The sequence below is a fragment of the Narcine bancroftii genome, chromosome 2 (assembly GCF_036971445.1).
Source record: "Narcine bancroftii isolate sNarBan1 chromosome 2, sNarBan1.hap1, whole genome shotgun sequence".
In the NCBI taxonomy this organism is placed as follows: Eukaryota; Metazoa; Chordata; class Chondrichthyes; order Torpediniformes; family Narcinidae; genus Narcine; species Narcine bancroftii.
In genome coordinates, this window is record NC_091470.1 from 280,780,725 (window position 1) to 280,795,194 (window position 14,470).

Here is a 14,470-nt window from a genome sequence, read left to right on the forward strand (position 1 = left end):
TGGTCACTTTGGCCTGTATTTGTATTATCATGTTTTTAAGATGTTAATTTATAATGAAGGCCATCAGTGTGTTTTTGCACTGAATACCCTCTCAAACTGATGAATAAACTCCATAGGGGAGCCTGTGAGACAGGAAGAAGTGAAAGAACACCATGTACTGTAGCTTTATTCTGGGTGATTGAGTTGGATATTTTGGCATAATAAAATTATGCAGTAAAGCATTACCTTTGAATCACAGAATATAGTGCAGAACAGCCACAATGTTGTGACAACCTATATAAACTAACTCCACAACAAATCTAACCCTTTTTACCTAGCATGCACCTATAATCGTCTTTTTTGATATATCTATATGCCTATCTGTCTCTTCAATGTACTGACTGTACCAACCTTCATCATAGATTTGAAATGACACTTGGTATGTGTTGTTATGCCCAGTACCATTATAATGTGCTTGAAAGGCTGCATACTGTCAAGTTAGTTTGTGCATTGACTCCTTCTAAAATTCTAATGTATCATCAATTATTTATCACTTGCCTTTTACTCAAGTTCAACAATATTTTATGCTTGTCTCCCTATTTTTGCCCCCTTCCAATTTTTATTTCATTGAGTACTGTTTTAAAAAGTCCTTAACTGGATTTAAATCAGTTATGATTTGAGATGACACAATTTCAAGGTACTTCTCTCTGAATCAGTTAGAATTCATTCTCTTGGGATTAAAACTACCTTCAGACTTCATGGTCTTGAGGCCAAAGTCTTCATTTATTGTCTTATGGCCAAGAAGTTTCCTCTGTAAACTGCCCACCCAGGTATCAGCTGATCTTGGCTCTTCGAACTATTCTTTATCTTAATATTTCATTGATATTTTCCTGTTTTATTTCCATTTACCTTCAATATATTGTGATTGTCAGTTGCAAGTTTATCTATTTTAAGATCAAATGGGTCAACAGTGTAACAGTATTGGATTAATGTATTCATTATTTAATGTTGTTGTGAATCATTAAAGTGAAGGGTGTTTGTTTTGGCAGATTTTACATTAATGTGACTAATCATACATATGAGGATTAGTAGATTTTTTTGCAAGCTCTGCTTGTTCAAAAACATAGACGATGGTTAACAGATTTATTTTAAAATGCTATTTTTATGCATTTTTTTCCTTTTTATATGCATATAAAGAGACAAATTTCCAGTTGTGTCCAGATATTTTCCATCATTTCAAAGAATGTGTAATGGAATATCAGTGTGCTTTAAAAGTCAGATTTTGCTGCTTTGAATATACATCTTAGAATTTCTATGGTTTTTCTTACTGTTAATTTGGCATGAGATCAATAGAATCTGGAGAAAAGCCAAACCACATTTTTTAAAAATTTCATACTTCTGCTGTTCAACTCTCTCTGCTTTTTTGAGGCCTGCTTAAAAAAAAAGGTGCCATTTTGATCACTCCTTTAACAGTACCTACTATGTCTTCTTTTTATCAGATGTGAAATTAAATGGAATTTTTTCCAATGAAATCTTTTTTTCTTTGGCTTGGCTTCGCGGACGAAGATTTATGGAGGGGGTAAAAAGTCCACGTCAGCTGCAGGCTCGTTTGTGGCTGACCAGTCCGATGCGGGACAGGCAGACACGATTGCAGCGGTTGCAAGGGAAAATTGGTTGGTTGGGGTTGGGTGTTGGGTTTTTCCTCCTTTGCCTTTTGTCAGTGAGGTGGGCTCTGCGGTCTTCTTCAAAGGAGGCTGCTGCCCGCCAAACTGTGAGGCGCCAAGATGCACGGTTTGAGGCGTTATCAGCCCACTGGCGGTGGTCAATGTGGCAGGTACCAAGAGATTTCTTTAGGCAGTCCTTGTACCTTTTCTTTGGTGCACCTCTGTCACGGTGGCCAGTGGAGAGCTCGCCATATAATACGATCTTGGGAAGGCGATGGTCCTCCATTCTGGAGACGTGACCCATCCAGCGCAGCTGGATCTTCAGCAGCGTGGACTCGATGCTGTCGACCTCTGCCATCTCGAGTACCTCGACGTTAGGGGTGTGAGCGCTCCAATGGATGTTGAGGATGGAGCGGAGACAACGCTGGTGGAAGCGTTCTAGGAGCCGTAGGTGGTGCCGGTAGAGGACCCATGATTCGGAGCCGAACAGGAGTGTGGGTATGACAACGGCTCTGTATACGCTTATCTTTGTGAGGTTTTTCAGTTGGTTGTTTTTCCAGACTCTTTTGTGTAGTCTTCCAAAGGCGCTATTTGCCTTGGCGAGTCTGTTGTCTATCTCATTGTCGATCCTTGCATCTGATGAAATGGTGCAGCCGAGATAGGTAAACTGGTTGACCGTTTTGAGTTTTGTGTGCCCGATGGAGATGTGGGGGGGCTGGTAGATGTTAAATAAATGCAAAAGTCAACACTTTGAAGACTTTCTTTGAAATTCCAAAATGGTCCCATACTGGGGCCAGGAGTGATCAGACTTGGCAGCCAGTTGATGCATCCCCTTGATATGGCAGAGGTGGTGAAAATTGAAGTGATGGAATACCTCAGCAATGTACCATTACAAAACAAGGCATAAAAACTTCTGCATTAGTGTCACAATATAAAACATTTGCCTTGAAGTTCAGGCTTGCAAACTCCAAGCTCCAAATATTGAATTTCCTATTCATTGTCATCGATCACCAACAGGGGCCACTTTTGTATACTTTGTCCAAGCCAAGAATCTATATGAATTAATCCTTCAATGGCTTGGATTTGGTAGTGTTCTTCCAGATACTTGAATGTTGTAAAAATACCAGCCTCTTCCATTATCTCCAGTTTGCAACTTCTGAATGTAAACAAAATTCATTGGAGATCCTCTAATTTTTGCTCCTCATGTTAAATCTACACACTTCAATTTTAGATGTCTGTCATGTGGAAAAATTTCTCACTGTCCACACTGCTTATAACTCTCGTAATTTTCTATACCTTGCATGATCTTATTCTAACTTAAGATTAATGAATATGATAATTACTTCTGATTGAGATGCAGTCCTTGTCATTGTTTGATGGCATTGTTTTGGCTTTAATTATTGAAAATGGATGGTGATTTATCTGCATTGATTTTTAATGTGACTTATATCTCCTCTGAAATCTGAACCTGGAATACCATATAACCATATTCAGCACAGAACAGGCCAGTTTGGCCCTACTAGTCCATGCTAGAACAAATCCCCACCCTCCTAGTCCCACTGACCAGCACCTGGTCCATACCCCTCCAATCCTCTTCCCCTCCATGTAATTATCCAGTCTTTCCTTAAATGTAAATAACGTTCCTGCTTCCTGGTCAAAGTGACCAGATGAAATCTCAGAGTTAAGATCATAAAAGAACACTTTCTTGTAGAATGCTTTTTGAAACAAAAGTTGCCTCTGCCGGAATCCACATCCCAACCACCCTTTGCGTGAAGAAATTTCCCCTCATGTTCCCCTTATAATTTTCCCCCTGCAATCTCAAATCATGGCCTCTGGTTTGAATATCCCCCATTCTTAATTGAAAAAGCCTATCCACGTTGACTCTCTTTGTCCCTTTTTAAATCTTGAACACCTCCATCAAATCCCCCCTCAATCTTCTATGCTCCAGAGAAAAAAGCCCCAGGCTGCTCAACCTTTCTCTGTAACTCAAACCCTGACATCCTGTCAACATTCTCGTGAACCTTCTCTGCACTCTCTCTATTTTATTTATATCCTTCCTATAATTCGGTGACCAAAACTGCACACTGTATTCCAAACTTGGCCTCACCAATGCTTTGTACAATTTCATAACATCCCAACTCTTGAATTCAATACTCCGATTTATGAAGGCTAACATTCCAAATGCCTTCTTCACCACTCTATCTACCTGAGTATCAACTTTGAGAGTACTATTTACCATAACTCCTAAATCCCTTGGTTGCTCTGCACTCCTCAGTTGTCGACCATTCAATGTATATGACCTATTTAAATTTGCCTTTCCAAAATGCAACACTTCACACTTATCCATATTAAATTCCATCAGCCATTTCTCAGCCCACTCCTCTAGCTTTCCTATATCTTTTTAAGCTACGGTCATCTTCCTCACTGTCCACAATACCACCAATCTGTGTCTACATTTCATCTCCAATGAATTTTGTTTACATTCAGAAGTTGCAACCTGGAGATAATGAAAGAGGCTGGTATTTTTACAACATTCAAGTATCTGGAAGAACATGATTTCCTGTAATGTGTAATGGAACACACAAATGGTGTTTGTATTTTGTCCGGAAAAAAAAAAAATGCTGGCAGACTTCAGAATAAACCAAAACAAAAATGTAATACTAGTTGATCTGTTTTTGAGTTCTATGGATAAACTGAATCTTTCCAAGTTATTTTAAATGTATTGAATCTTGCTCATATTTTACAAACTGCATGAAATTGGATTTGAAAGCGAGTTGAAATACCTTTCTAAGGATTGCCTACAAATTAAAATTGCAGTCTTAATCTCTTTGTTATCATTCTGTTAGGGAATGTCAAATATATGAACAATAGTGGATGCCTGTTGCTCCAACCTGTTGTGCTTTGCATTTTGGTCATAACTGTTGCATTCTAAACCCATTTATCGCAAACAGAAAATCTCATGCGGCATTTCCATTTGTCTTTAGCTCAACAGCTTGATGAACAAGGAGCTCCAGATCTCCATGCCCATCAGTGGGAAGTAGTTCTTCCTAATCTCAGCCTTGAATGGAATACACAACACGTGGGCATCAAATTAATTCAAGTTATTAAATAAATCATAAATGTATTCTTTCATTTTATTTGATCAAATACTTTAGCCTTTCAACTGTGAGTTGGTACACTCTTTGATCAATCTGCCCAACATCATTCAGGTGATTCCGTGCAGTGCCACCTCTAAGATGCATTTCAACTTAGAGGTGAGGTGGCTAGAATTAAATACAAATGAAGTCCAACCAGTAGTCACTTCACTTAACCTTTGGCGTTTATTTCTATGTGACTGGAATGCACTTTTACAACAACCAATTGTTAGCCCAGGCCTAGCCAATTATTTCTTGCAGTAACCTTCCAAGTTTCTTTGTATCCTTTATATTTTAGCACCATGGTACCATTATTTAGAAAATACTGGCTTATCATTTATTTCTTGCTTCAAAGTGATGACCTGGCACTTGTCCACATGTAACTCTGCCAATTATGCCATGCTTAGTTTATCATTCAATGTTCTTTGGCAACTTTCTGCACCCATTCTGCACTAATTGCTGTACTGCCAAATGTACTCTAGTCAGAAAATTCTCGAGCCTCTCGTACAATAATTTTTCAACTGTAAATAAAATGAAAAGCTGTTCCACAGCATAGATACCATTGTGCAAAATGGTAGGTTTTTTGCCGACTCTCATCCCATTCTCTCTCCAACCTCAATAATTCCCTATTGCGTCAACACATCTGTTTCAGTTTTGTCTGCACTTATTTAATTACATCTGTTTTGTAGAATGTCATCGGATACCTTCCAAAATTTCTTTAAAGTGGTATCAGCTTTTCTTTATCTCCTCACATTAGTTAATTTTTTTAATGAAGTAACTGGATTTTAATAGGCATGATGTTCAGAGATTGTTCTTGTTCTCTTTGATCAGTTCATATTGGCTGAATGCCCAGAACAAGGGGAATAATCTTACAAGTAAGCTTTGAAAGTGGAAGAGAAGTTAAAGCACTGTACACAAAAATTGGGTCAAACTTGAATTTTTATCCAGTAAGTTTCAATCCAGGAGATAGATTGGAGGGTCACAGTTGGGGGTTGTTGGGTATGGGGTAATATGGAATTTTAAGATTAGCCATGTATTTTTCAGGAATGTTGTAGAACCAGTCAAGTAAATGTTCTCATCCATTTTCTTTACTTTTAAATGTTATCTTTTTGTCCAATCACTCTCTTCCCATTCAATCTAACTAATAAAAAGGAATGCAAAATTCACAACCAAGTAGGATTGTTGAAATTCAAAAGGTTTAATTTCCAAATATCCTAGTGGATTAATTCAAAAGAGGATTAAAACTGAGTGGGAGGATGGGAAATAGATTGGGAAAATAAATTAATCACGTACATTTTGTGAGGAATTTGTGCTCTTTTAAGGTAAATAATTTGCATGTTATGTAGAATTAGCTCTTGATGTTATGTAGAGATTGTTAGTTTTCAATGTTATTGAGGATTTTGACTATTTTACGGTCAGAAAATCAAGTATAGAGTAAAATAAAATCTTGTCAAACTTGACATTGTCTATTTTGTATTTAATTGAAGGCCTCTTTCTTGCCCATTATCAATCCAATTGGTTGTCTTTTGAGTTCCGGGGAGTAGGTAATGTTGTTGGATGTAAAGTTTGGTAAATAGTCCTAAGCCAGGGCTATTCAGAGCTCACAACTTGGAAGACTGCAGAGTGGCAGAATGACTTTTCATATTTTAACATGCAATCTAGGAATTATTTTCCAGAGTTTAGGTCATCGGACAATTCAATGAAACAGACATTGGGATTTCAAATTTAAAAAAGGATGAAATGGACCTCATTTTAGTGGTCACTTTCATTGTTGTTCCAATGACCACCAGACCTTTGCATTCTCATTTACAGTGAGTCTTTTCATTTTCAGGTGAAGGGTCAGGGAAACCACTCATTAGCAAATGACTGAAATTAAAGGAGGTTGAGTCACTAATCTGTAAAATTTCTGCAGAGAAATTTAATTATATATTTTTACTAAAAACAGCTATTTTGTACTTGCAGGGGGAGGTAGAGGAAAAAATGGAAGAGAGTCTGTCATAACTCTGACTTTTGGTAGATTTAATGAAACTTTACTTTTAGAGTAAGCAAGTTTGCATGGCCTTTAAGTAAAAAGTTAAGAGGATAGAGGAAATATTCTTACTTCCAATTGGTATATTAACCTTTTGCTGTAGCAAATGCCAACACACTTTGGTTTCATTTTTCTCCTGATTAGTGTTGCATTCTGCAATAAGATTTTTATCTTTTGTTTTTGGACAGAAACGAGCAAAGGGACAGGTTCTTTTTGATAAAGTATGTGGACAGCTCAACCTTCTGGAGAAAGATTACTTTGGGCTTACATTTCGGGACTCTGAAAATCAAAAGGTACGTGGAACAGTTGGGTTGTTCGACAATGCATTGTGCGGAAAATTGGACTTCGTTTTCTACTCCTTGGTGAAGTGGTGTTGGCATTCTGTGCTTCTTTGAGTACTATTTTTGTCTTGGCTTTTATTAGAAGTTGACTGATAGGAAGCACAAAGAATGAATTTTCTGTATTATTGGAGGTGGAGAAAGTATGATTACCTCATCGTTTTCAGAATCTGAATGATCAGTGCGTTGTTAACTCTGTAATCCAGACAAGAAGTAATCAAATCTTCAAATATTGAACCAGGTTAGTTGTTTTGTGTTATCTGCTGCAGTTGAAGAATGCCTGAGAACTGAAAACAGAATGATTGGAGGAGATTTCCACCAGGGTGTAAAATGTGGCATAGAGGAGAATGAAGGGTTTGAATCTCCAATAATTGATAGCTGATAAATCGTTCTTTAATCCCTAATTTGAACGAGTGATTTTGAGGATGAAATCGGAAGATGTTCTTCTTTATCTGGATTGTGTTTGACATCAGGAATGATCTGAAATTGTGATGCACATCTGAAATGTCCATTGGAACTACTGCTTCAGTTAATGGGGTTGAACCAGTTGATTGCATGTTTGGAGTAGGGCAGACATGTACTCTCCTTGGAAGGAATAAAGAAAAATAATACACAGGAGATAGTCATTGATCAGTCATATCCTTGCCGTAAAGAATTTAGCTGCCTCCTATGCAGTGAAGTAGAATCCTCTATAAACTCCCCATCATCAGGTCAGATAACAACTGTTCATTTTACTAATGATTGACCAGGCCTTCACCCTTTTTGCTGGTGGAAGCTGTTATAGTTTCACTGAGGTACATGTGTTACAGAAGCTCCTTTTAATGTGCATTGCACTTCCAATGCCATTCCTACCACCAGTGGGGTCCATGCATAGAACACAGTGCATGGAGCAGATTTTGTTAACTCATGTGGTGCATGAAGTTTTGTGGCACCATTAAATATAAACATCATCAGGTTTTGCATGTTTTAGTTGTCTGTTTAGTCTCTGTTTTGGGAGCAATATTGTAAAATATGTGCCTTATCTTGTATACTTTAATTTTTTAAATTGTGTATAATTCGGGCTGGGGGCACAACGACGTCCCACCCTGGTGACCCAGATTCAGTATGTGACTGCATGGATTTCCTCTGAGAGCTCCTGCTTGCTCCCATTCCCAAGGGTTGGTGGCCATTGTAAATTGTCCTGAGTGTTGGTGACAAACTGTTGGATGGGGGTGATGGGTGCATGTGGGTGAGGGATTAATGATGTTGGAAGAATTAAATGAGATTAGGCCAGGGTTAGTTTTAATTTGTGCTTGATGACCAGCATGGGCAAAAGGGTCTGTTTCCCTGCTCCGTGACTGATTTTCTATAAATCTACGTGTAACCTAATTGTACATGATATGGGGGGCCTCGTATGCTGTGTCGAGTTGTTTTCCCGAATTAAACTTGTGCTTCACATTGAGGTAATTATAGGAAAAGACTTGCTTGATTTGGCTCCTGATTATGGTTGTAAAACTAACATCTTACAAATGTTACATTTTAGAACTGGTTGGATCCAGCCAAGGAAATTAAAAAGCAGATCCGAAGTAAGTACACTTTGCTGCTTACTTGAAGTAGAACTTTCCTCGTAATAATAGATGAAATGACATTTGCAAGGATATTTCTTCCTTTTACTTTGAGATTTTTAACAACTGTATTTTTTAAAGTTTTTATTTCATTTTCCCACAACAGATTTTTTTGGGGGTTTTTTGTCTCTGACAAAAGGCAAGCTACTGAATAATAGATTATCAATCTAAATTACTATGTTATTCCAAACCCGGTAACTAGAGTTGTTGAAGCAAGAATGAATGATGTGGAAAATTACAGAAATGATTATAATACAACAGACAGATGCAGGTAGTCCCCGACTTATGACCAGGTTCTGTTCTGACTAACCGGTTATATCTCGAAATGGACATGAGTCAGAAGTATATTAGCATGGCATGTAGAAGTTGTAAATTGGTTGATTACCTTCATTTTCAACTATAAATTGAGCATCAGCAGGGGATCTATCATGAGGGGATGGGTTTTTCCTCTTGCTCATCATCTTTGGCAAGCTTACCATGCTTGCATCATGTATGCACCCAGCCATTTTTCTTTCAGTCATACTTGCGGATGGTTGTAAGGGACCACTGTGCTGCAAAATTGTCTGATAAGGTCTGCAAAATAAGGATCAAGGGAACAGTATAGAATGTTTGGGAAATTAAAAATCTTAAAGATTGTTTGTGTGCAACCAAAATTGTGACAAAATCTTTATTTAATTTTTTTATTTTTATCTTAGTTATAATTTGACGGTGTATGAATTCAATTTGACTGAGCATGGAGCCAGATGTAGTGTAGTTCATAATTGTTCCAGTTGCCTTCATTAGAATCCCATACCATTATAACATGATACTTGAACTTAAAGTGCAATTTTTATTATTTTATGAGTTTTATTATTCATATTTAATCTGCCTCTCTCAGCTCTTGATTCTAATTTCACAACTGCATTTTCCTTGGCTCTTTTAGTCATTGTTCTGAAACTTTTATCACTGCCTGTCATCTGTGATTTACTTTTTCCCATCAGGCCACCTGCAAACTTCTGCCCCTTGAACTCTGTACTGCAATAAACTCAATTATTATTCAACAGAACTCAATTATTATTCAACAGAAATCTAGACTATGAAAAACAAGGTTAACAAAAAATAAACTACTAGAGGAAAAACTGGTGCTATCCATTTGTATGCTGGATAGTTAATTGACTATCAGACTGTAATCTGTGTCTATTCAGAGGCATAAATACATCATGAAAGACATGAGGACCTGCCAGGCTCAACAAGAATAGTAGTGTATAGAGTTTTGCTTCATTAACTCTCTTAGCTTTGGAGGACCTCAATTATTTATTTCAGTTTGACTCTACTTTGTAAATAAAAGAAAATTTCCAAGGCAATCAAGGGAGTCAATAACAAGGAGACCAAATCTTTCCAATGTTGGAGGAAGCTTCTTTTCATTCTCTGATGGGCGTTGAACAAACAGTTTGACTACTTGCAGAAGGCGGAAGGGTTGCAGAGGTAGCAATGAAGAAAAGCTGGGTTCTCTCAACTAACGTGTGGAACTAGCCTCAATTGGTATGACTGTGTATGTTTGATATGACTGGTCACACCATCTCCCTTTGCCACTTCTTCATTATTGTCGACACTCTGGTTTGGCAACTTGGAGATTGCCATGGGTTGATCTGTGGCAGAACAGAAGAGATGGGTTATCTTGGCCTAAGCATAGACCCTGACAGTGTATCTTCAGGTGATACTTCAGGGAATTGATGCCACATGAAAAGGAGAACTTAAGTAGATGATTTTTTTTTTAAAGCTGTGAAGTAGAGCTATTATTGACCTATTTCAATTTTTATCCTACGTGATAGCATGGAGAGCTATCAAAAAACACACCACCAGTTGTACAAACCTGCATTTGGATCGCTCAGTGTCAGAAAACTGACAGAAGGAATTCAAACTGAGTTCTGGAAAAGATGGACTTGAGTTTGCAACATTCAAAATTGGGTAGTGGGGGTTTCTGAAGCCCACCGAAAGGCGTTGTTGTTTACCAGCACCTTTTATTTTTGAAAGATGAGTAATTTTATGGGAGAAAACTTGAGGAAGCAATAAGAGCTTGGAGCAGGCATGGAGGAAGAGGGGAGAGAAGCCAACAAGAGGCTTGATGTCATCTGAAACAAACCTTCAAATGAGGACTGGGAAAAGAATAGAAGCAGCAATTTATTGGACAATTTTGAACTTGTTATAAATGATACTGGAAGGGGAAAAGGGTTATTTTTGACTATTTTCAAGAAGGAAGCATTTGGTATAATTTCATTCCAAATTCATCCAAGGTGAAGTTGTCAAAAATTTTTTGGTCTTATCCAGAGAAAAAGCGGTTCTTAAAATAATTATTTCAAAGGAAAGCTAAAATCTTTTTTGTTTAAATGATGATTTGTCTCTATCTAGGTGGTTTGTGGCAGTTTGCATTCAACGTAAAGTTTTACCCTCCGGACCCTGCTCAGCTCTCTGAGGACATCACAAGGTGAGTGGAAAAGAAACTTCTTTGTTTCTAGTTGAATCTACCATGTATTGTAAAAAAAATTTTCTCTTGGTAATACTTTAAAAAAAAAATTCAGAGACAACATGCCATGCCTGCCGAGTACGAAGCAGAATATTGAACCTCATGAAATTCCTAATCCCATCAATTACTTTTAATTAAACTCAACTGTATTCATCAAAGCAATAATCTTTGTAGCAATGAACCAAGCCGAATATCGTCAATTAGACAAAATTTCCAGGGGAACTCAGCAGGTCAGACCATTTCCATGGGTCACTCAACGTTTTGAGTCGAATACCTTTGAAGGTAGAATAGGTGAAATTGCAAATATAAAGGGGCCTAGAGGTGATAGAGCACAGGACAGAAAGTATTGGATGTGGAAAAATAGGTGGCGGGAGAAACCATTTTGGGAGAGAGAGGAAAAAAAAGTATGGGAGAAGGTCAAGAAGAGACGGAAACAATGGGCCTTTTCAAACTGCAGTACCCGGGTAGCTCTCTGAGGACCCAGGTGAGATTACTGGATAGTTGGTACCTCCCTCTCCTTTCAAACAGAAGCCTAACCTACCTGCCTAATCAATAACCCGGCAATTTAAGGGGGATCCCACTCCTGCGATACACAGAGTGAGGCTAAATGAAAATTGCAAAAAAAAAAAATTATCTCCCATTCTGCCTGAGTGGACTACAGTCCATTGAACTTTGCAGTTTCACGTAACCACACCATCTGTGTTCATCTCTCTCTCCTGATCCACTCAAGATCTCTCAACCCCCATTTCATTCTAATTTCATCCCATCCAAGCCCCTTTAATGTTTTCTCTGACCTGATTTTGCTACCCTTCACCTGAACACATAACCCCCGGGCTTCTTGTCCCCAACTCCAGTGATTCCATCTTCCCATTATCCTCCTCCCCATTGTTCCTGGCAGCTCCATTCTCGCCTACCCTAGCCTCATTCGTATACTAACTATCTCCCCTCTACACACTCAGCCCTGATGTAGGGTCTCAACCTGAAATGTTGACTATCCTATCTCCACAGATGCTGCTCAACTAACTAGGTTCCTCCATCAGTTTTTTTGTCCCAGATTCTAGTGTCTGCAGTCACCCTGTTGTCCAGGTTGAATTATTCATTTGCCATTGTAGAATTTCAGTAAATTTTGATGAGCATCTCTGAAGAATTAATCAATATTTGTTGGACTATGGAATATTAAAGTAACATTATCTCACCTTATTTTGTTCTAAACAAGTTTTGCAGACAGGAACTAGATCCAGCTCTCACAGCTTGGTCCTGTCAGCAACAGGACCTTTCACAACATAAATGGTATAAGGGTAGACCAAGAGATGGAGAGAAAACAGGCAAATAAGTCTTTAAAAACTGGTCAAGCTGTGTATCCAGTTTGGCTAGCTGTCAATGGTATTTAATATTTTTGATATCCAGTAACCTCTAAAGCTGCTTAAAATTATTTTTTTTAATGCAGTTCAGAAAGCATATGGTATCAAAATTACAATCTTATTTCCTTTTCAGACCAGAGTGATATAAAAAAAAAAATTGAACATGTATGTTTTGATACTCCATGTCAAACTATAGGTATTTGCTTTCAATCAGTCCCTGAAATATTTTTCATAAGTGTGAAGCAACCATGAATTCTACTTGCATCAAAAAGATAAACAAGTTTTGAAAGAGCTCAACTTTCAGTGTCTTTTCTTCCCTCCTGTGTAGGTACTATTTGTGTCTGCAGCTGAGGGATGACATTGTCTCTGGACGATTGCCATGTTCTTTTGCCACACACGTCTTGCTTGGTTCGTATACGGTCCAGGCAGAACTTGGGGACTATGACCCGGATGAGTATGGCACTGAGTACATCAGTGAGTTTCGATTTGCTCCAAATGAAACTAAGGAACTGGAAGAAAAAGTGATAGAACTACACAAAAGTCACAAGTATGTGTTAACACTTTGTGGGCATTTAATTTGATAGCTTAAAATTGTAGATGACCTTCAGAGTTGATAATAAACGGGTCCACAAATTCAATCTTCACACTTGCAATATACTCTTGGATTTAGTTAAATCTAAAGGACAAGCTGCAATTCATGCTGCTAATAAATCCAAATGGCCCAAAAACTCAACAAGTTGGTGCTTTGATATTTTAACTTAAAACACCATTGAGCAAGAGGGATGCCAAGTGTATTTATTGTACAAGGTTTGTTGGGGGGGGGTGGGGGGGGGGGAATATTTCAAGGCCCAGAATAATACTTGTGAATTTTATCTTCCCTTAACTACTGAAAAGGAAAACAATGTTAAGTCTTGCCCTCTCTTTCCTGCTGGCAGCACAGCAGCGACCTCTACACACCCAAGCCTTTCGAGCTGCTTCAAATGGACACGCAGCTACATCCTGTCCTCATTTTGTACTCTGAAACTAAGCATTCACTTCAACTTCTGTTGTTTTAAATTCTTCTGCGCAACTCCACCTCCTCTCTTGACAAGACAGCATCCCTTTCTCCAAATGCACTCAGCTCTGCTTCTCTTGACAAAACATCAGCCCCTCTCAAAATGTTTAATTAAACATTTTTAGTTTTAATCTATCTAAAGTTTGTCTTTTCACATATTCATGAGTCCTCTCATTTTGAACTTTGCCTCTTCATTCTGCATCACAACTAATATCAGTTCTATAATATTTCCCATGTGTTTGTGTAGATTTGCTAATCTTTCTCTCTCCTTTAGTTCTCAATCCCCATCTCTTTAATTACAGTAGGTATGCAGTGTATCTCTTTTCTCTTAATGGTCCAACATTCTGACATATTCCTTGTCTCTTAGCTTCATGGTTACTAAATACTGTGATCCAGTCAAGTTTATTGTCATCTGACTGGACAAGTCCAACCCGACGAAACAGTTCTCTGGTCCTCGATGCAAAACACGCAGACACAGCATCAGACATGCAAACAAACTACATATGCAGGACAAGTATTCATATATGCAAATAAATAAATATTGTATCATGAAAAGTAAATATTGTATCATGAATATGAGAGTCTCAGATAGTTAGTGCGAGCAGTTCCTTTGGTCGTTCAGCATTCTCACTGCCAATGGGAAGAAACTCTTCATCAGCTTGGTGGTGTTGGCTCTGATACTCATGTCTCTCTTCTTCAATGGGAGCAACTGAAGGATGCTGTGTGCAGGGTGGAAGTGGATAGTTTAGAATAGTTGTTTATCAATGGTCTACTGCACCTCATTTTGGACTCAAGGTAGAATGT

General features: G+C 38.1%; 1 protein-coding gene across 10 annotated transcripts in view; it reads left to right on the forward strand.

Annotated features, from left to right (window-relative positions):
- The window catches only part of LOC138755334 (band 4.1-like protein 3), a 267,478-nt gene that overhangs the window by 186,360 nt on the left and 66,648 nt on the right, over positions 1 to 14,470 (forward strand). For all 10 annotated transcript variants that reach the window (XM_069921122.1, XM_069921130.1, XM_069921123.1 and 7 more), the window contains 4 exons: positions 6,995 to 7,099; positions 8,667 to 8,709; positions 11,137 to 11,212; positions 12,941 to 13,159. In XM_069921122.1, the coding sequence (XP_069777223.1) occupies positions 6,995 to 7,099; positions 8,667 to 8,709; positions 11,137 to 11,212; positions 12,941 to 13,159 (443 nt within the window). The remainder of the gene's footprint in view (positions 1 to 6,994; positions 7,100 to 8,666; positions 8,710 to 11,136; positions 11,213 to 12,940; positions 13,160 to 14,470) is intronic.